This window comes from Lycium ferocissimum, chromosome 12, assembly GCF_029784015.1.
Source record: "Lycium ferocissimum isolate CSIRO_LF1 chromosome 12, AGI_CSIRO_Lferr_CH_V1, whole genome shotgun sequence".
Classification (NCBI taxonomy): Eukaryota; Viridiplantae; Streptophyta; class Magnoliopsida; order Solanales; family Solanaceae; genus Lycium; species Lycium ferocissimum.
Genome location: NC_081353.1, coordinates 30,620,755 through 30,635,758, shown reverse-complemented (window position 1 = coordinate 30,635,758; position 15,004 = coordinate 30,620,755). Strand labels below are relative to the sequence as shown.

Here is a 15,004-nt window from a genome sequence, read left to right as displayed (position 1 = left end):
TTCGCAAAGGGTATTCGAAGGTGTTCAAGGTTCAATAGTGTCTAAATCACCTCTCGGTTGCAGGTGATAGTGTTGCACCCCATAATAACCAAAGTAGGTGGGGGGGGGGGGGGGGAAAGCTAGGTAGCCACGAGAGGGGCGTTAGAATTCCTATATGGGTAATGCAATGGTTACAATGTAAATTGTCACGAGTCATTCCCTTGGTTAAAGTGATCAGATTCATTCCCTTGAATTAAATGGCTCAGATTCAATGGCCTCATTTATTTCGTTCATATTTAATGCGGACTCTTCATTTTCTGAACATTAGTGGATGTTTCTGATCCTAGTCTACCTGTATATATCGGTGGAGACTTCTTTTGAAAAACACACCAAAAAACACAACTCTTCTTCTACTTCAATGTTCCATTCTCTTCCGATTTCTGGGCAATAGTTTATGCAAACTCCAAACTTCCAGCCACTAGTGCAAGTGTTTGGAAGTGTTGTGGAACCTTGGGGAGCGAACGGTCTAAACAATTTGCACCGTAGTCGGTCCAAAATCGCTTTCAAGACAGTAGCTTGCCACGACGCAGCGTTGATTCGATAAGTTGATTCTATCCTTTTATTGGTTTTACTGATTGATATCGTTAATATTTCGAACCGGGGGTTCATCCGAACTCCCTCGATGAAAGATTACAGGTTGAAATTGTTTTATTTATTTATATAGAGTAGATGTTGAACCCCCTTGGCATGCTCAGCTCAACACAAGTATCATATATCAATAAAGAGGAAACCGAGGTTCCATTAGAAGTTTCATTTCCTTCCTTTCTTTTTTCTTTTTCTTTTTTTTTTTTGGTTGTCCGGGGGGTGTGGGGAGGGGGGGGGTGGGAGAAGTTTGTTCTTATATTCAATTTTGTACTATTGGACAAGAAAGGTGGGTGGGGCGTTTCGCTGGACAGTTGGAGAGTTGAAGCCATTCAATTTGGATGTCAGCTGTGATTTGAGGGTGTGTTATCAGTATATGTTGTAACGGATAGGCTTCTGATTTAGGATTTAGATTCCTACTATTTTTAAACTATGTAAAGGGTGTGTAAGTTGTAATGTCTAAGGAGACTAATTCTCCTCGCCTAGTTCCTGTAGGTTTCTTAACGTTTAGGTCTCTGTATATATTCTCTATTGCTGTACACATTTTGAGCGTGAATTAAGATTTCTTTCATGGTATCGGAGCCTTTTGTGGTTTAACAACCATTCTCCCTTTTCGGTCCAAAAACACACACACACACAGAGCTCGTGGAAAATCGAAAACGATGGGAGATATTACTGGGAACTCTTCTGCCTTGGCAACTTCAGTTGTTTCGACGAATGCCATGGGAAACTATTCTCCTATGCCAAATCTCTCTCACCAGTTGCCTGTAAAGCTCACTTTAACAATTTTTTTGCTTTGGAAGACGCAATTTCTTCCGATGATTAGTGGTTGCGGTCTTAGCCAGCATATTGATGGTAGCAAACATGTACCACCGCACATTTTGGATGGTGATAAACCAAATCCTGCATATAAGGTTTGGGTACGTCGAGATCAACTCGTCTTGAGTTGGATAGTCGCTTCAGTTTCAGAAAGCATTCTACCTCAATTGGTCGGAGCAGAAACAGCTCGTGCAACTTGGGACAAACTTGTGGCAGCCTATGCCACAGGGTCTAACCCATTGATTTGAGAACTTAAAGCGCTATTACACAACTTGCGTCGTGATAATGCTACCATTGAAAGTTACGTGCAAGGGGTAGAGTCACAAAACGGGCTTGGCCGAGGCCACCCCAACCTGTACAAATTCGCTTATTACGAGGGGTCACTAAGATTATTTAAGCCCATTTAAACCGAGGCTTTATAAGCCCACCAAGTCGCCCGCTAGCCTCGAGAGCTGATCGAGGTCAAGCGAGGCCAGCCCATGGGCCAAAAGTCTATTTAAATTAAGAATTTAAAAGAAGATTGTGTAGGATACTAAGTTTTAGTATCTTACTCATTGGCTTTAAATCTAAATCACTAAATACAGAAGTTGTATTCGTGATTGCCAATTTAATTTTAACTTGAAATTTAAAAGAAAATAAAAAAAGAAGAAGTAAAAAGTAGGAATAGTGATTATCGAATTAGTCTTAGTATCTACAATACTTTTTCGATTAGCGTTAAATCCTAACACTAAATTCCTAATCACCAAGTGTACCCTAATACTAAAATATCTAATCACCACGTTTAAAAATTGCATCCATAATGAAATTGTCAAAATTTGTTACTCGAATTAGTTGCTGAGCTTTACCAAATTCAAGGTGGTAATGTTATTAAGCGAATTTAAATAATACTGATTAGTTTCTGAAATGTAGTTATTTGGTAATGTTTAACTAATTAATTTTGCATATGGTCAGAGACGAAGATTTAAGATGTTAATTAAGATAATTTTATCACAAACATTCAAATGTGCTTGACAATGTATAGGTGTTGAATATGCTATAAGTTGTCGTAGAATTATGTACTTCCATATAATCATATATTAAATATGTTAACAAATTGGTATACTTAATTGAAAAAAAATTATTCTTATACAAAAATATTGAAAATAAAAAAAAATTTGTACCTCACTTCCCCTCACACAGGCTTGGGTTTCATTTAATGCATTTGGGCGCCATTCAAATGAAAGTGGCCGCCCACCCCACCCCCGTCAAATTCCTTGGCCCGCGAGGCTTGGGCTGGGCTGGCCCATTTTGACAACTCTAGCAAGGGGCAAAAGGGATTGCTGATAAGTTGGTTGCCTCAGTCACTAATGATGACGTAGTTGATTTTGTTCTTTCATCCATATGTGCTTATCTTTTGGTTCATCATATTCTTTCATCATCTTAAGGACATGCAAATGACAGCATATCTTTAAGTTGAAGGTTTACTTATTACTAGCTGGTTTATTCAATAGCCCAGTTCCAACTTTTCTTTATGACCGAGAAATCCATTAACGGTCAACCGGTCTAACCGCAACCTTCGAAATTCAGAATAATGTCCTTTTTCAATTAAATATCAGGCTTAGTTCGTATGATGCAGAACTCGACCTTTGCCACTAGAACTAAGCCTCGGGGGAGCCTAGTTCTGACTTTAACAACTCCCATAACCCAAAATCTTGAATAATTGATGCAATCAAACCTCATGAGTAACCGTGTAACTGTCAATGTAGCTTATTTTAAAGTTATAGAGCACACTACATCCGAGTCAAAATTGTACCAATTCAAAGAATAAACTTTCAATATTACAGAGAAAAAGTATGGTACGGGTAGAGTTATTATAACAAACGCCAAGGTAGAGGGTAAAATAAGATTACTAAACAATAGGGAAGGGCAAGATGAGAAGGGGAAAAAAAAAAGGTAACGACGTGATTATACCTAAACTGTCATTACATAAAATTCCGTGGCTACATAACAATAAATTTAACAATACGATATAATAACAATTAAGTAACCATCAAAACAAACATTGCATTTAAAGTAACAATTAGATACAATACGATAGGGCGATCCAGGGGCGACAAGACATTTAAAGTAACAATTAGATACAATTACACAAAGCAGCCAACTTATAACTGCAAGTTAATGGTTACGCATCCACCAAAAACTATAGGGCGATCCAGGGGCCGCGGAATTAGGGGACACAAGGTGCTGCTCTAAATTTTGTTTACCAAAAAATTACATTGTATATATAAGGTTAAAATTATTTTGTGTACAGTATATATTGAATCCCCTTGACTTCTTAGTTTGATTACTTCTTTACATTTAGACTCATCTTAGTGAAGATCCAAGCAAGCTCCGGCTCCGAGGGCATCTTGTCAACCGTTCGTTACATATACCAAATAGAAAACAAACACAAAAATATTGACTCCCTAAACGAAAATAGAGATTCTCTGTTTATTGCAGTTTTGAACATGTGTAAAAAAACACAAATTGAAGTATAGGGCACAAAAACATGGTCCCAGTAGGAATTCATTTGTACAGTACTTGCAGAGAGATGATACTTTAAAACACAACAGTGCCTCCCTAATAAGACCAAGCAATGTTTCAAATCTAAAGTTAACATCTTCTTTGAGACAGCCTAAAACAAAAGATAGAGAGAACATACAATAAGAATAACTACGCCTCAATCTCAAATAATGTGATGGAGAACGTACAAATTAACTCAAAGTTCTTGCACTTTGCAGTGGAAATGAGTGTCTACGAGAAGAATTAAGCACATCACTCGATGAGATTAAACAACAAGAGACAAAAATAAGAAAAAGTTCACTTGTCTAATCCAGTACCGAAGCCAGGAATTTCACTAAGGATATTTAAGCTGTTCAAGATTTAATAGTACCTAAATCACCTCCAGAATTGAAGATGATAGTATTGTACCCCCATAATAACCAAAGCATGCTCCACACAAGTACCATAGATCAATAAGATTCCTTTAATTCATCTTTTTTGGGGGGTCACTGGACAGTAGGAAAATTTAAAAGGCATCTTTTATCCATCAAATAAACAATGCAAAATATACAATTTGGACCACGCAAATCACTTGTACAATAGCCAGCACACAAGGCTCCTCCTCCATGTATGTCTCACTGGGCCTAAGTAACACATGGAGAAATTGACTTCATGCCACATCAACATCTGATTTAAGGGTGTGTAATCAATATGTCTACGCGTGATTCACCTAAAATCTCTCCAAATATTTTTGAAAGATAATTTTTTTTCCCGAAAAAATATTCATTAAAACAATGAGTCATCATTGATATCGGACAGATATGAGAGATCGTCAAAACATCTTATTGAATAAAAAATCTGAGCCTAGTAAACGAGATAATTTCATTTTTCTCAGGGTATCCTCCGTTTGTAGGACACTAGATAATAGCTAGTATGGACAACAGATCCAGCCTCAACTTTCTTACATCAATATGTTCTTATCTTTTGGTTCATCAAATTCTTTCATCATCTCAAGGACATGCCAATACCAGCATATCTCTAAGTTGAAGGCTTATTAATGCTAGCTGGTCTATTCAATAGCCTAGTTCCAACCTTTTCTGTTATGATCGAGAAATCCATCAACTGTCAACCCGTCTAACCGCAACCTTCAAAACTTGGGATAATAGGTCCACCCCTCTACTCTTTTCCACTTAAATAAGAAGCTTAGTTCGTATGATGCAGGGATCGACCCTTGCCACTTGAACTAAGCTCCGGGGGCTTGCCTAGTTCTAACTTAACAACTCAAACCCCAAAATACTAAATAACTGAAGCCATCATGGAGAAACCGCGTAACTTATTTTATGAAGTTATGGAGCACACTATATCCGAGTCAAAATTGTACGAATTCGAAGAATAAACTTACAATATTACAAAGAAAAACTATAGGACGGGTCGAGTTATTATACCAAAAGTAGGACAAAGGTTAGAATAGAATTATCAAATAATAAGGGTAAGATGAGAAATGAACAAAGTACTTACGCGATCAAGATTGTTACATAACGAGATACTTTCTATCATTACATACTAACAGATTTAACAATACGATATAATAAAATTTAAGTAGCGATCAGAACAAACATTATATTTGAAGGTAACAGTACAGATAAAATACAATAGCTAACAACCATACAAACAAGTTGTGAACTATTAGTAAACATGAAAAAAAAAACCACAGAATCTGAAATGGTGGATTCAACAAGGATCAAGCAAGAGCGTCATAATGATCGGATGGTGGACCGCGCTCAACACAAAGGATTGCATAAAGAGCATAGATAATTCCAGGAACATATCCCAAGATGGTTAACACCAAGCAAATCAAGAACTCCATCTGCAAAAATTTCCAAAAAAAAAAAAAACAATTAACCCAATTCTCAGCTACCCTTTTTAGTTCATCCTAGAAACCAATCAACCAAGTCAAAGTTTCTAAAAAAACTACAGAAAAATTGAATTTTTTTTTTTTTTAAATAACCGTGGTGTAGGTCAGCTTGACATTCATTAATCACTAGGCCACATTAAATGTGAATCTAATATTTGAACTTTATGGATTCAGATTCGTAACTCAGAATCTATTATTTGTACATATTTAGTAAGATCTTTTTATTCATTGGATACTCGGCCACACCCTTGGTTAAATTAAATCTTTTTTTTTTTTTTTTCAATTTCATAGATAGAAATCACCCACAAAAAAAAAGGAGATCTTCTTTGTAATATAAATAGGAAAAAAGGGGATCTTACAGTGCAGCAACCATGGCGGAGGCAAACACCAACAGGAGGAAGCAAGATTGCTAGTAAAATTTCACAAACAATTGCACATGTTATCTCCATTTTTCAATTGAAAGGAGGAGTAGGTGTTGAAAAACTATATGTTTGTGGAATGCAAGCTTTTGATTACTGATATTTATATGCAAAATATCTTATATGAGTGTCCTTTAGGTGAAGGATAGGACTGTATTTCTCAAATCTTGATAGGTACTTTTTTGACTTTTTACTTTTATATTGTATATTAAGAAAATGCAAAAGTTATGGGAGACTAGTAGGGTGTTTGGATGAGCTATTTACTAAAAATTTGTTTGCGAACATATAAAAACAAAAAAATAAGTTGGGGTAGTCAACTTATTTTTTTTTTTGAACTTTAAATTTTTTTCGAACTAGTTTTCTTTTAGATAATTTAAGTCAATGGGCGAATTATTTTTTGAGCTTATTTTAAGACAAAATGACTTTAAAATTGTTGAAACACTCAAAAAAAGTGAAAACGAATTTATAAGCCAACTTATAAGCCAATCCAAACGGGCTCTAGTACTCCTAATAGGAGGTAATAGTAAAAACAGACACACCAAGAACCGTCATTTTTTCACGAATTTCATACCCAATTATTACTTATTTTCTTTTCATATCTAAACTATAACTATCTACCCAACTAGGTGTGTTTAATACATAAATTGTGATAGTTTAGATAGGAAAATAGGATAGAGAGTGATAGTCCAGGTAGAAAAAGGAACAACTAATAGTTGAGTGTGAAATTCATGAAAAAATGATAATTCAAGTGTGCTTTTAACCATTATCATTTTAAATAGTGATAATAATTGATAATAGTGGTTAATGGGGGTACTTGATGAGACAGTTGATGATGACGACTGATAATTATGGTGGATGGTAAAAGTAGCTAATAGTGATTTACAGTTATTAATTTCATCATGTTCTTTAAGCCTTCTTTCAAATTCTTTTTTATGATTGAGAAATCCATCCACGGTCAACCCATCTAATGCAACCTTTGAAATTCGAAATAATGAGTTCGTCCCTCTATTCTTTTTCAATTATATATCAGGCTTAGTCGTATGATACAGAATTCGACCTTTTCCACTTGAACTAAGCCCCGGGGAGCCTAGTTCAGACTTTAACAACTCGTAAAATCCAAAATCCTAAACAATTGAAGCCATCAAACCTCACGGAGAAACCATGTAATTGTCTATGTAGACTTATTTTATGTAAGTTAGCACATCATCTCTGAGTTAAAATTGTACCAATTCAGCTACCAAAAAAATTGTACCAATTCGAAGAATAAATTTACAAAGATAAAAAAATATGGTATGGATAGAATTACTATAACAAAAGGCAAAGTAGAGGATAAAATAAGATTATTAAACAATAGGCGAGGGCAAGATGAAAAAAAAAAAAAGATAATACGCGATTACACCAAAACTGTCTTTAAATAAATGAAATACCTTTCACTCTTGCATAATAACAAATTTAACAATACAATACAATAACATCTGGGTAACCATCAAAACAAACACGGTATCTAAAGTAACAATACAATAGGTACCAACCATTATTATAAGCAAAGAAGTAGAGTACAAGAAGGATCAAGGTGCAAGACTCTCATATTGATCGGATGGTGGTTCACGCTCAACCCACAGGATTGCATAAAGAGCATAGATAATTCCAGGAATATATCCCAAGATGGTCAACACCACACAAATCAAGACCTCCACCTGCAAAAAATTCCAAAAAAACAAGGTTAAAAAAGAGAATAAAAATTGTCACTCCCCTAAATTCTCTAACACCCTTTTCAGTTCATCCAAAAAACAATCACCCAAAACAAAGCTATAAACAAAAATTACAAATAAAAATTGAATCTTTTTGCAATTTTACAAAAAAAAAAAAAAAAATCACTAAGTCCCCTAAAACAATTGACCCTATTCTCAAACGCCCTTTTCAGTTCATCCCTAAAAACAATCACCCAAATCAAAGTTTAAACAAAAATTACAAACAAACAAAAAAAAAATTGAATCTTTTTGCAATTTCCAAAAAATAAAACACCAACATCACTAAATCCCCTAAAACAATTGACCCAAGTCTCAAACACCCTTTTCAGTTCATCCCAAAAAACAATCACCCAAATCAAAATTTTACACACACACACACACACACAAAAAAAAAAAAAAAAAAAAAAAAGAATCTTTTATCAATTTCAAGAAGAAGAAAAAAATAAAAACACCCACATCACTAAATCCCTAAAAACAATTGACCAAAGTCTCAAAATACCATTTCAGTTCATACCAACAAACAATCACCCAAATCAATTCTTTAAACAAAAAAACAAAAAAAAAAAAAAAAAAAAAACCCGGCACACTAAGCTCCTACTATGAGCGGGTTCAGAGAAGGGCCAGACCACAAAGGTCAGCCTTAACCTGTATTTCTGCAAGATGTTGTTTTCACAGCTCAAACCTGTGACTTTATGGTCACATGTCAACAACTTTACCTGTTATACTACAAGTTGAATCTTTACTTGTTACCCAAATCAATTCTTTAAACAAAAATAACAAAACAAAATTGAATCTTTTTGCAATTTAAAGGAAGACTATAAAATCTTATGATCTAAAACAAGCCAAAGATATTTATGTGGTTATACATGCATAAAAGGTGTAGTTTAAAGTTAATATTGTCAAATAAGGAAATGTGTCTTTTTTTTTTTTAAATACTAAAAAGAAAAGTGTTTAGTATGTAGGAAAAGAGGGATCTTACAGTGCAACACCCTTTGCGAACACAAACACCAAGAGGAGGAAGCAAGATTGCTAGTAAAACTTCAAAGACAAGTGCACATGTTATCTCCATTCTTCAATTGAAAAATTGTTGAGAAATGATGAGTTGGTGGAATAGAAGCCTCTAATAATCTTATATTTATATGCAAAGTATCTAGAATAAGTCTCTTGGCTTAGGATATTTCTTAAATGCTGGTGGTACATTTTTAAGAAAATGATCCTTAATGTATAGGGGTTGGACTATTTAGGTTCCTAATATATCCCATCAACCAAAATGGTCCTTTATGTAAGCAAAAAGTGGACTATTCAGGTCCTAAACCATAAACCTAACGGTTAGTTCAAATGTTCACATGAAAGGAACAAATAAACATCGACGATACGAATGGAAGATTCCTGACATTTCGAAGTCATATAGGGAGAGCTACAAATGGTAGGAAGCCTAAGGAGACTAATGCGATATATACATACATACTTATAAGATTCATCATTCAAGACTATCGAAACTTTTACTGTAGGAGCCCGTTTAGATTGGCTTATTTTAGGCGTTTTTAAGTCAAAATAACTTTTAAGCATTTTTGCAGTGTTTGGAAAGTGCTTTTAAACATTTGTTTTTAAGCCAGAATAACAAAAATAAGCAATAAGTCATAAGCTCATCCAAACGGGCTCTAAGTCTCTTGGCTTAGGATATTTCTTAAATCCTGCTTGTACTTTTTTAAGAAAATGATCCTGAACGTATGAGGGTTAGACTATTTTGGTCCCTAAGGGCTAGTTTGGAACGCAGGATAAAGTAGAATATTTCAGGATTAAGTTTGGAATTGAATTTATACTGTGTTTGGTTGACGGCGAAATTTATTCTCAAACTTAATCTCGGATACATCTCACGTTATCTCATCAAACTTGTGATTAGTTTATCTCACCTTCCAAATGGGATTAATTAGTCCAAAAATTAAATTTTCAGGACTATATGATCCCAAGATAATTTAGTCCGCGAACCAAACGACCCCTAAGATATCCATTAACCAAAATGGTTTTTTATGTAAGCAAAAAATCGACTATTTAGCTCCTAAACCATAAATTTAACAGTTTCTTCAAATATCCCATCATATTGTGAGGATCGTCCAAAATCATATAAAAATATCAAAAAATCATAGTCCCACCAATGTGGGAAATTCAACCATTGTGCTCGAAATTCTTTCTATGAGATACATTATAGCTGGTTAACTTTAACAGAATAGATGAAGAAACCATTGCATCTAGGGTTTAGGACTAAAACAATCTACTTTTTGCATACATTAAGGACCATTTCTATTAAAGAAAATATATCAGGCACCAAAGCAGATCAACATCCAAACATTAAGGACCATTTTGATCATGTTATCTACTTTTATCTTTTAGCTTCTTTATTAAGAAAAATGCAGAAGTTTTGGATATAATAAGGTCGACAGATGTTTGTTTTTCCTTTTCCCTTTTTTTGAAGAGAAATTAACTTGACTAGTTATCCGATAAAAAAATAGCTAACAGATGTATAATATATGTTTAATTAATGTATAATATATGTATATTGACTAGCGGTTGTAAATATTTTTACCGAGCGGACAAATGTGTAACTTCAGTTTTTTTTAAATAATGATCAATTACTGAGACCTTATTTATTTTTATTAAAATTAAGACATTTGAATAATACTAAAACCTTTTAGTAAGATGTGAATAACAAATAAATAAAAGAAAAATAATGTTTATCAGGGATGAAGACAGTTTTATTTTTTGTGTACGTGTGTGTATAAAACGAGGTCACTTATAAAGTCTTTAATTTGTTCACATATGACCGACGTGTCTTTGTCTACTATACTGATATATACTGATTGTTCCCTCCATCTCAAATTATTTATCATTTTTTATTTTACATACCATTAAGAAATATTAGTTAGAAAGAATATTTAATTAATTTTATCCTTATTTATGTTTAAGTTATAATCTTTCTCCATTAAATGTTTATTTTATTTATATGTCATCTCTATTAATGACAAAATTCTACCATGGGTAAAATTAGGGAAAAATAAGTAATTGTGTCTTAAACTTCTAAAACGACAAACAATTTGAGAAAACTATTTTCAGTAATCACGATAAATAATTTGAGACGGAGGAAATAGTTTTGGTAAACAATAATAAATAATTTAGGTATTTGAAGGATCTATCCTTACTTTCAAACCTAAAGCCAAAAGTTGTTTAACTACGTAAGAATGTTGTATTCGGTAAAAACCGGATATATGTAAGACCGGTGAGACCGGGGACCGGATATAAGAAGAGACAGGCATGAGCACCAAGTCTTCCTTTAGAACTGGTGGAATTGCACCGGCTGCGGCTGACCTGAGAAAAGTGAAGCAAATCTGTTTGGTCCGGTATCTCCGGACAAAACTCCGCATCACAGCCAGTTCGGTTTCTCCATGACCGAGTTGATCGTGGCCGTTAGTCCGGTTTCTCCATGAACAAGTTGATCGTGGCCGTTGGTCCGGTTTCAGCATGACGGAGGTGATCGTGGCCGTTAGTCCGGTTAATCAGTTACAAAATCGCCACGCGTCAACATCGTTCTGTCATATTGTACCGACAACCGTACGGGTGTCAGACCGTACGGCCCAACCTTATCCTTTTAGGGTTTACTTTATTCTAAAACGGCTTTATGTTGTGATCACAAGGCCGCTAAGGCAAAACTATAAATAGGAGGCATTTCCCTACTTTTAAGGGTTAGCTTTTTGAGATCTAGAGCATTGTAATAGCAAATCAAAATATCATCTCTCTTGGCCCGAATCAGTGGAATATTACTGTTTTTAGTTTACTCTTCTAATATTATTTACTTAATCATCCGTAGCAACGTGTTTATTTAAGTTATTAACGCATATATTCGTATATACATATCATTGCACACGAATCCATATATATATATATATATATTCCATGAAAAACCAAAATAGATTAAAGTTTGCCCACATATCCTATACTTCACTTACAAATTCAATTGATTACCTAAATTCGGGGTAAATAGTTTGGCGTCCACCGTGGGGCTAGGATAATAGTGGTCTTTTAATCTTTGGCTTCTCGCTCTTACCCGTTAAGACTAAAGAATCTTTTGTTCATCTCTGTGGAAACGGACCAAATGGCAAGCAGGACAATACGGTCACGTCAACAACAACGAGATTGTGGCCGAAAATGAGAACAATAATGGGCTACGGGGCTTACCGATAGATCTATCGACCCAAACTCCGTTGATTCGAGGGAGGGCCTCAACCGGCAGAACACCGTGAACCAGGAGAATGCCGCCCAACCGGCCACTGATCCTTTAAATACTCGCAATTCAATTACTTTGTCCCGGGCACAAGGCCGGAAAGTGCCGGACACCCCGGATGATATTGCCGGACACCCGGATGATATTAACTTACGTTTAATTTTTGAAATGTTACAGGAATGAGAGGACGGCTATTCTTGGCAAGGAGTCACACAGCCCGATTTGCAAAGCAAAAATGATGAAACGGCCCCGGAGAGGACGAAAGGTGTTGCCGAACCTAAAAGGGACGAAACACGGATGATCGAGAGTAATGGGTCCGGAGCTGGTTCATCCACCGAGGTTCTGAGAATGCTTGAAACATTGGCAAAGCGGGTAGACTCAACTGAGAAGAGGATGGAAACATATAACTCTCGGGTGGACCAGATCCCGAGGGCTCCGCCTATTCTGAAAGGACTGGATTCCAAGAGGTACATTCAAAGGCCTTTTCCTCCGAGTGCGGCTCCGAAATTGATCCCGAAGAGGTTCAAAATACCGGATATCCAGAAATATGATGGCACAATGGACCCGCAGGAACACGTGACTCCATACACCTGTGCCATAAAAGGCAATGACGTCAAAGAGGATGAAATTGAATCCGTATTGTTGAAAAAGTTTGGGGAAGCTCTGTCGAAGGGAGCATTGACTTGGTACGACCGTTGCCAAAGAGCATTCAATCACTTAACTTTGAAATGCTTGCGGATGCGTTCGTAAAAACTCTTGCCGGTGCCAAAGGTACGGGCCGTAAAGCGCGGATATTTTCCGTATAGCGAAGGGATGATGAGTTATTACATGAATTTGTGCCAACCGGCTCCAGGGAACGGATGGAGCTCCCTCCGGCTCGGGAGGAAACAACCGTGTTTTTTACCAAAGGGCTTAATCCTCTAACTCGACGGCCTCGTTCAAGCTAAAAGAAAACTTGTTGGAATACGAGGCGCGACTGGGATGATGTTCATATGACGGTATGAATCAAAAGATCGGGTAGAGGATGATCAAGCTCGAGCTCCCCCGGACACATTTGTAAATATAAGCAAAAGCTCTGAGAGATCGAGGAAAAATTACGAGCCGGAGTCAAGAACATCGAGGGAAAGCTATAAGCCGTACTCTCATTCAGAAAAGCCAAGCTTCAGGTCGAAAAAATCGAGGGTTGGTCCCAGCCAATTCTCCAGTCGGGGTGATAAACGGACTGAGCGGTCATCGAGCAGTCGAGGTCTGTCATTTAGAAGTGATGCCGGGAGCTCGGCTACCAATCGAGACCTGCCGAGGATATCGGAGTACAACTTCAGCATCAATACCTCGGATCTCGTCTCGGCCATAGGTCGTATCGCAGAAGCAAGATGGCCGAGACCATTGAGATCAGATCCCGATCAACGGGCCCCGAACATGATATGTGAGTACCACGAAACCCATGGGCACGTAATGAAGACCGTCCGGCTACACCGGAGAGAGAGGTGGCCCGATTACTGAAAAATGGTTACCTTCGTGAATGTCTGAGTGAGCGAGTTAAAGGCCACTACAAGGAAAGGGAGTCAAACAAACGGGCTGAACCGGTGGAACCCCAGCATATAATCAACATGATAATCGGGGGTATGGATACGCCTCGAGGCCCGGTGATGAAACGGACAAAGGTTTCCATTGTACATGAGAAGTGCAGCCGGGATTACATGCCCGAAGGTTCTATCTCCTTCAGCAACGAGGATGCAGAAGGCATCATTCAACCGCACAATGATGTTTTGGTAATTTCTATTCTTATTTTTAAATCACAAGTCAAGCGTATTTTGATTGACCCGTAGCTACGACAATATCATCGGTGGAGAGTGGTCGAACAACTGAGACTACTCGATCAGATCATACCTGTGGCTCGAGTACTCAGTAGGTTTAATATGGCGAGTGAAACCACGAAGGGGAAGATTTCTCTGCCGGTCAATATTGACGGCACCATTCGACGAACGGTGTTCCCCATGTCATCGAAGGAGACATGAAGTATAATGCTTTGCTTGGTAGACGGTGGATACATAGCATGAGGGCTGTCCCATCGACATTACATCAGCTGCTGAAATTCCCAACACCGAAGGGGGTAAAAACCATCCGAGGAGAACAGCCCGCTGCAAGGGAGATGTTTGCGGTTGAGGAAGCACCACTCATTCCCAAAAAATCGAATCCGGAAGAGGACGAGCCAATCGGTGGCAAGGACTCTAAATAGCAACTAAAGTGTACGAGTTCGACGAGCGGAGGCGACGGGGGTAGGACACGGGTATGAAGAAGATGATTTCGGTGTGTCAGATCTTTTGTCTTACCGATTTACCTCGGATGCAGCCAGGTCTACGGTGGAGGAGGAGCCGGGAGCAAGTCGTCTTGTTCGAATATCTACCGGATAGAAAGGTATACACGGCACGGGGTTAACCTCGGAGCTCGGGAACAAGTTGTCACGACTCACCCCCGCTGGCCGCGATCGGTGTCATAACCGGACACCCACACATACCTACCGTCGTACTGGGCGTACCAACCGGCTAATTCCATTTAAACATACATAAATTACACAGTATAACATACACGATGAAAATATATACATACATAAACATACGAGACCGTACACTAGCCGCCGAGGCTATCATAACAGGTATGTAGTCGCAAACTCGAACGTACG

At 37.2% G+C, this 15,004-nt stretch overlaps 2 protein-coding genes across 2 annotated transcripts; both read right to left on the bottom strand.

Annotated features, from left to right (window-relative positions):
• Window positions 1-5,560: 5,560 nt before the first annotated feature.
• On the bottom strand, window positions 5,561-6,391 carry LOC132038996 (UPF0057 membrane protein At2g24040-like). The gene is made up of 2 exons (XM_059429518.1): window positions 6,235-6,391; window positions 5,561-5,827 (listed from the first exon to the last, which is right to left on the bottom strand). Exons 1-2 carry the CDS (start codon window positions 6,322-6,324, stop codon window positions 5,702-5,704), a joined length of 216 nt encoding a protein of 71 aa, XP_059285501.1. The 5' UTR covers window positions 6,325-6,391; the 3' UTR covers window positions 5,561-5,701.
• Window positions 6,392-7,687: 1,296 nt separating this feature from the next.
• On the bottom strand, window positions 7,688-9,193 carry LOC132038995 (UPF0057 membrane protein At4g30660-like). The gene is made up of 2 exons (XM_059429517.1): window positions 9,025-9,193; window positions 7,688-7,991 (listed from the first exon to the last, which is right to left on the bottom strand). Exons 1-2 carry the CDS (start codon window positions 9,112-9,114, stop codon window positions 7,863-7,865), a joined length of 219 nt encoding a protein of 72 aa, XP_059285500.1. The 5' UTR covers window positions 9,115-9,193; the 3' UTR covers window positions 7,688-7,862.
• Window positions 9,194-15,004: the final 5,811 nt, after the last annotated feature.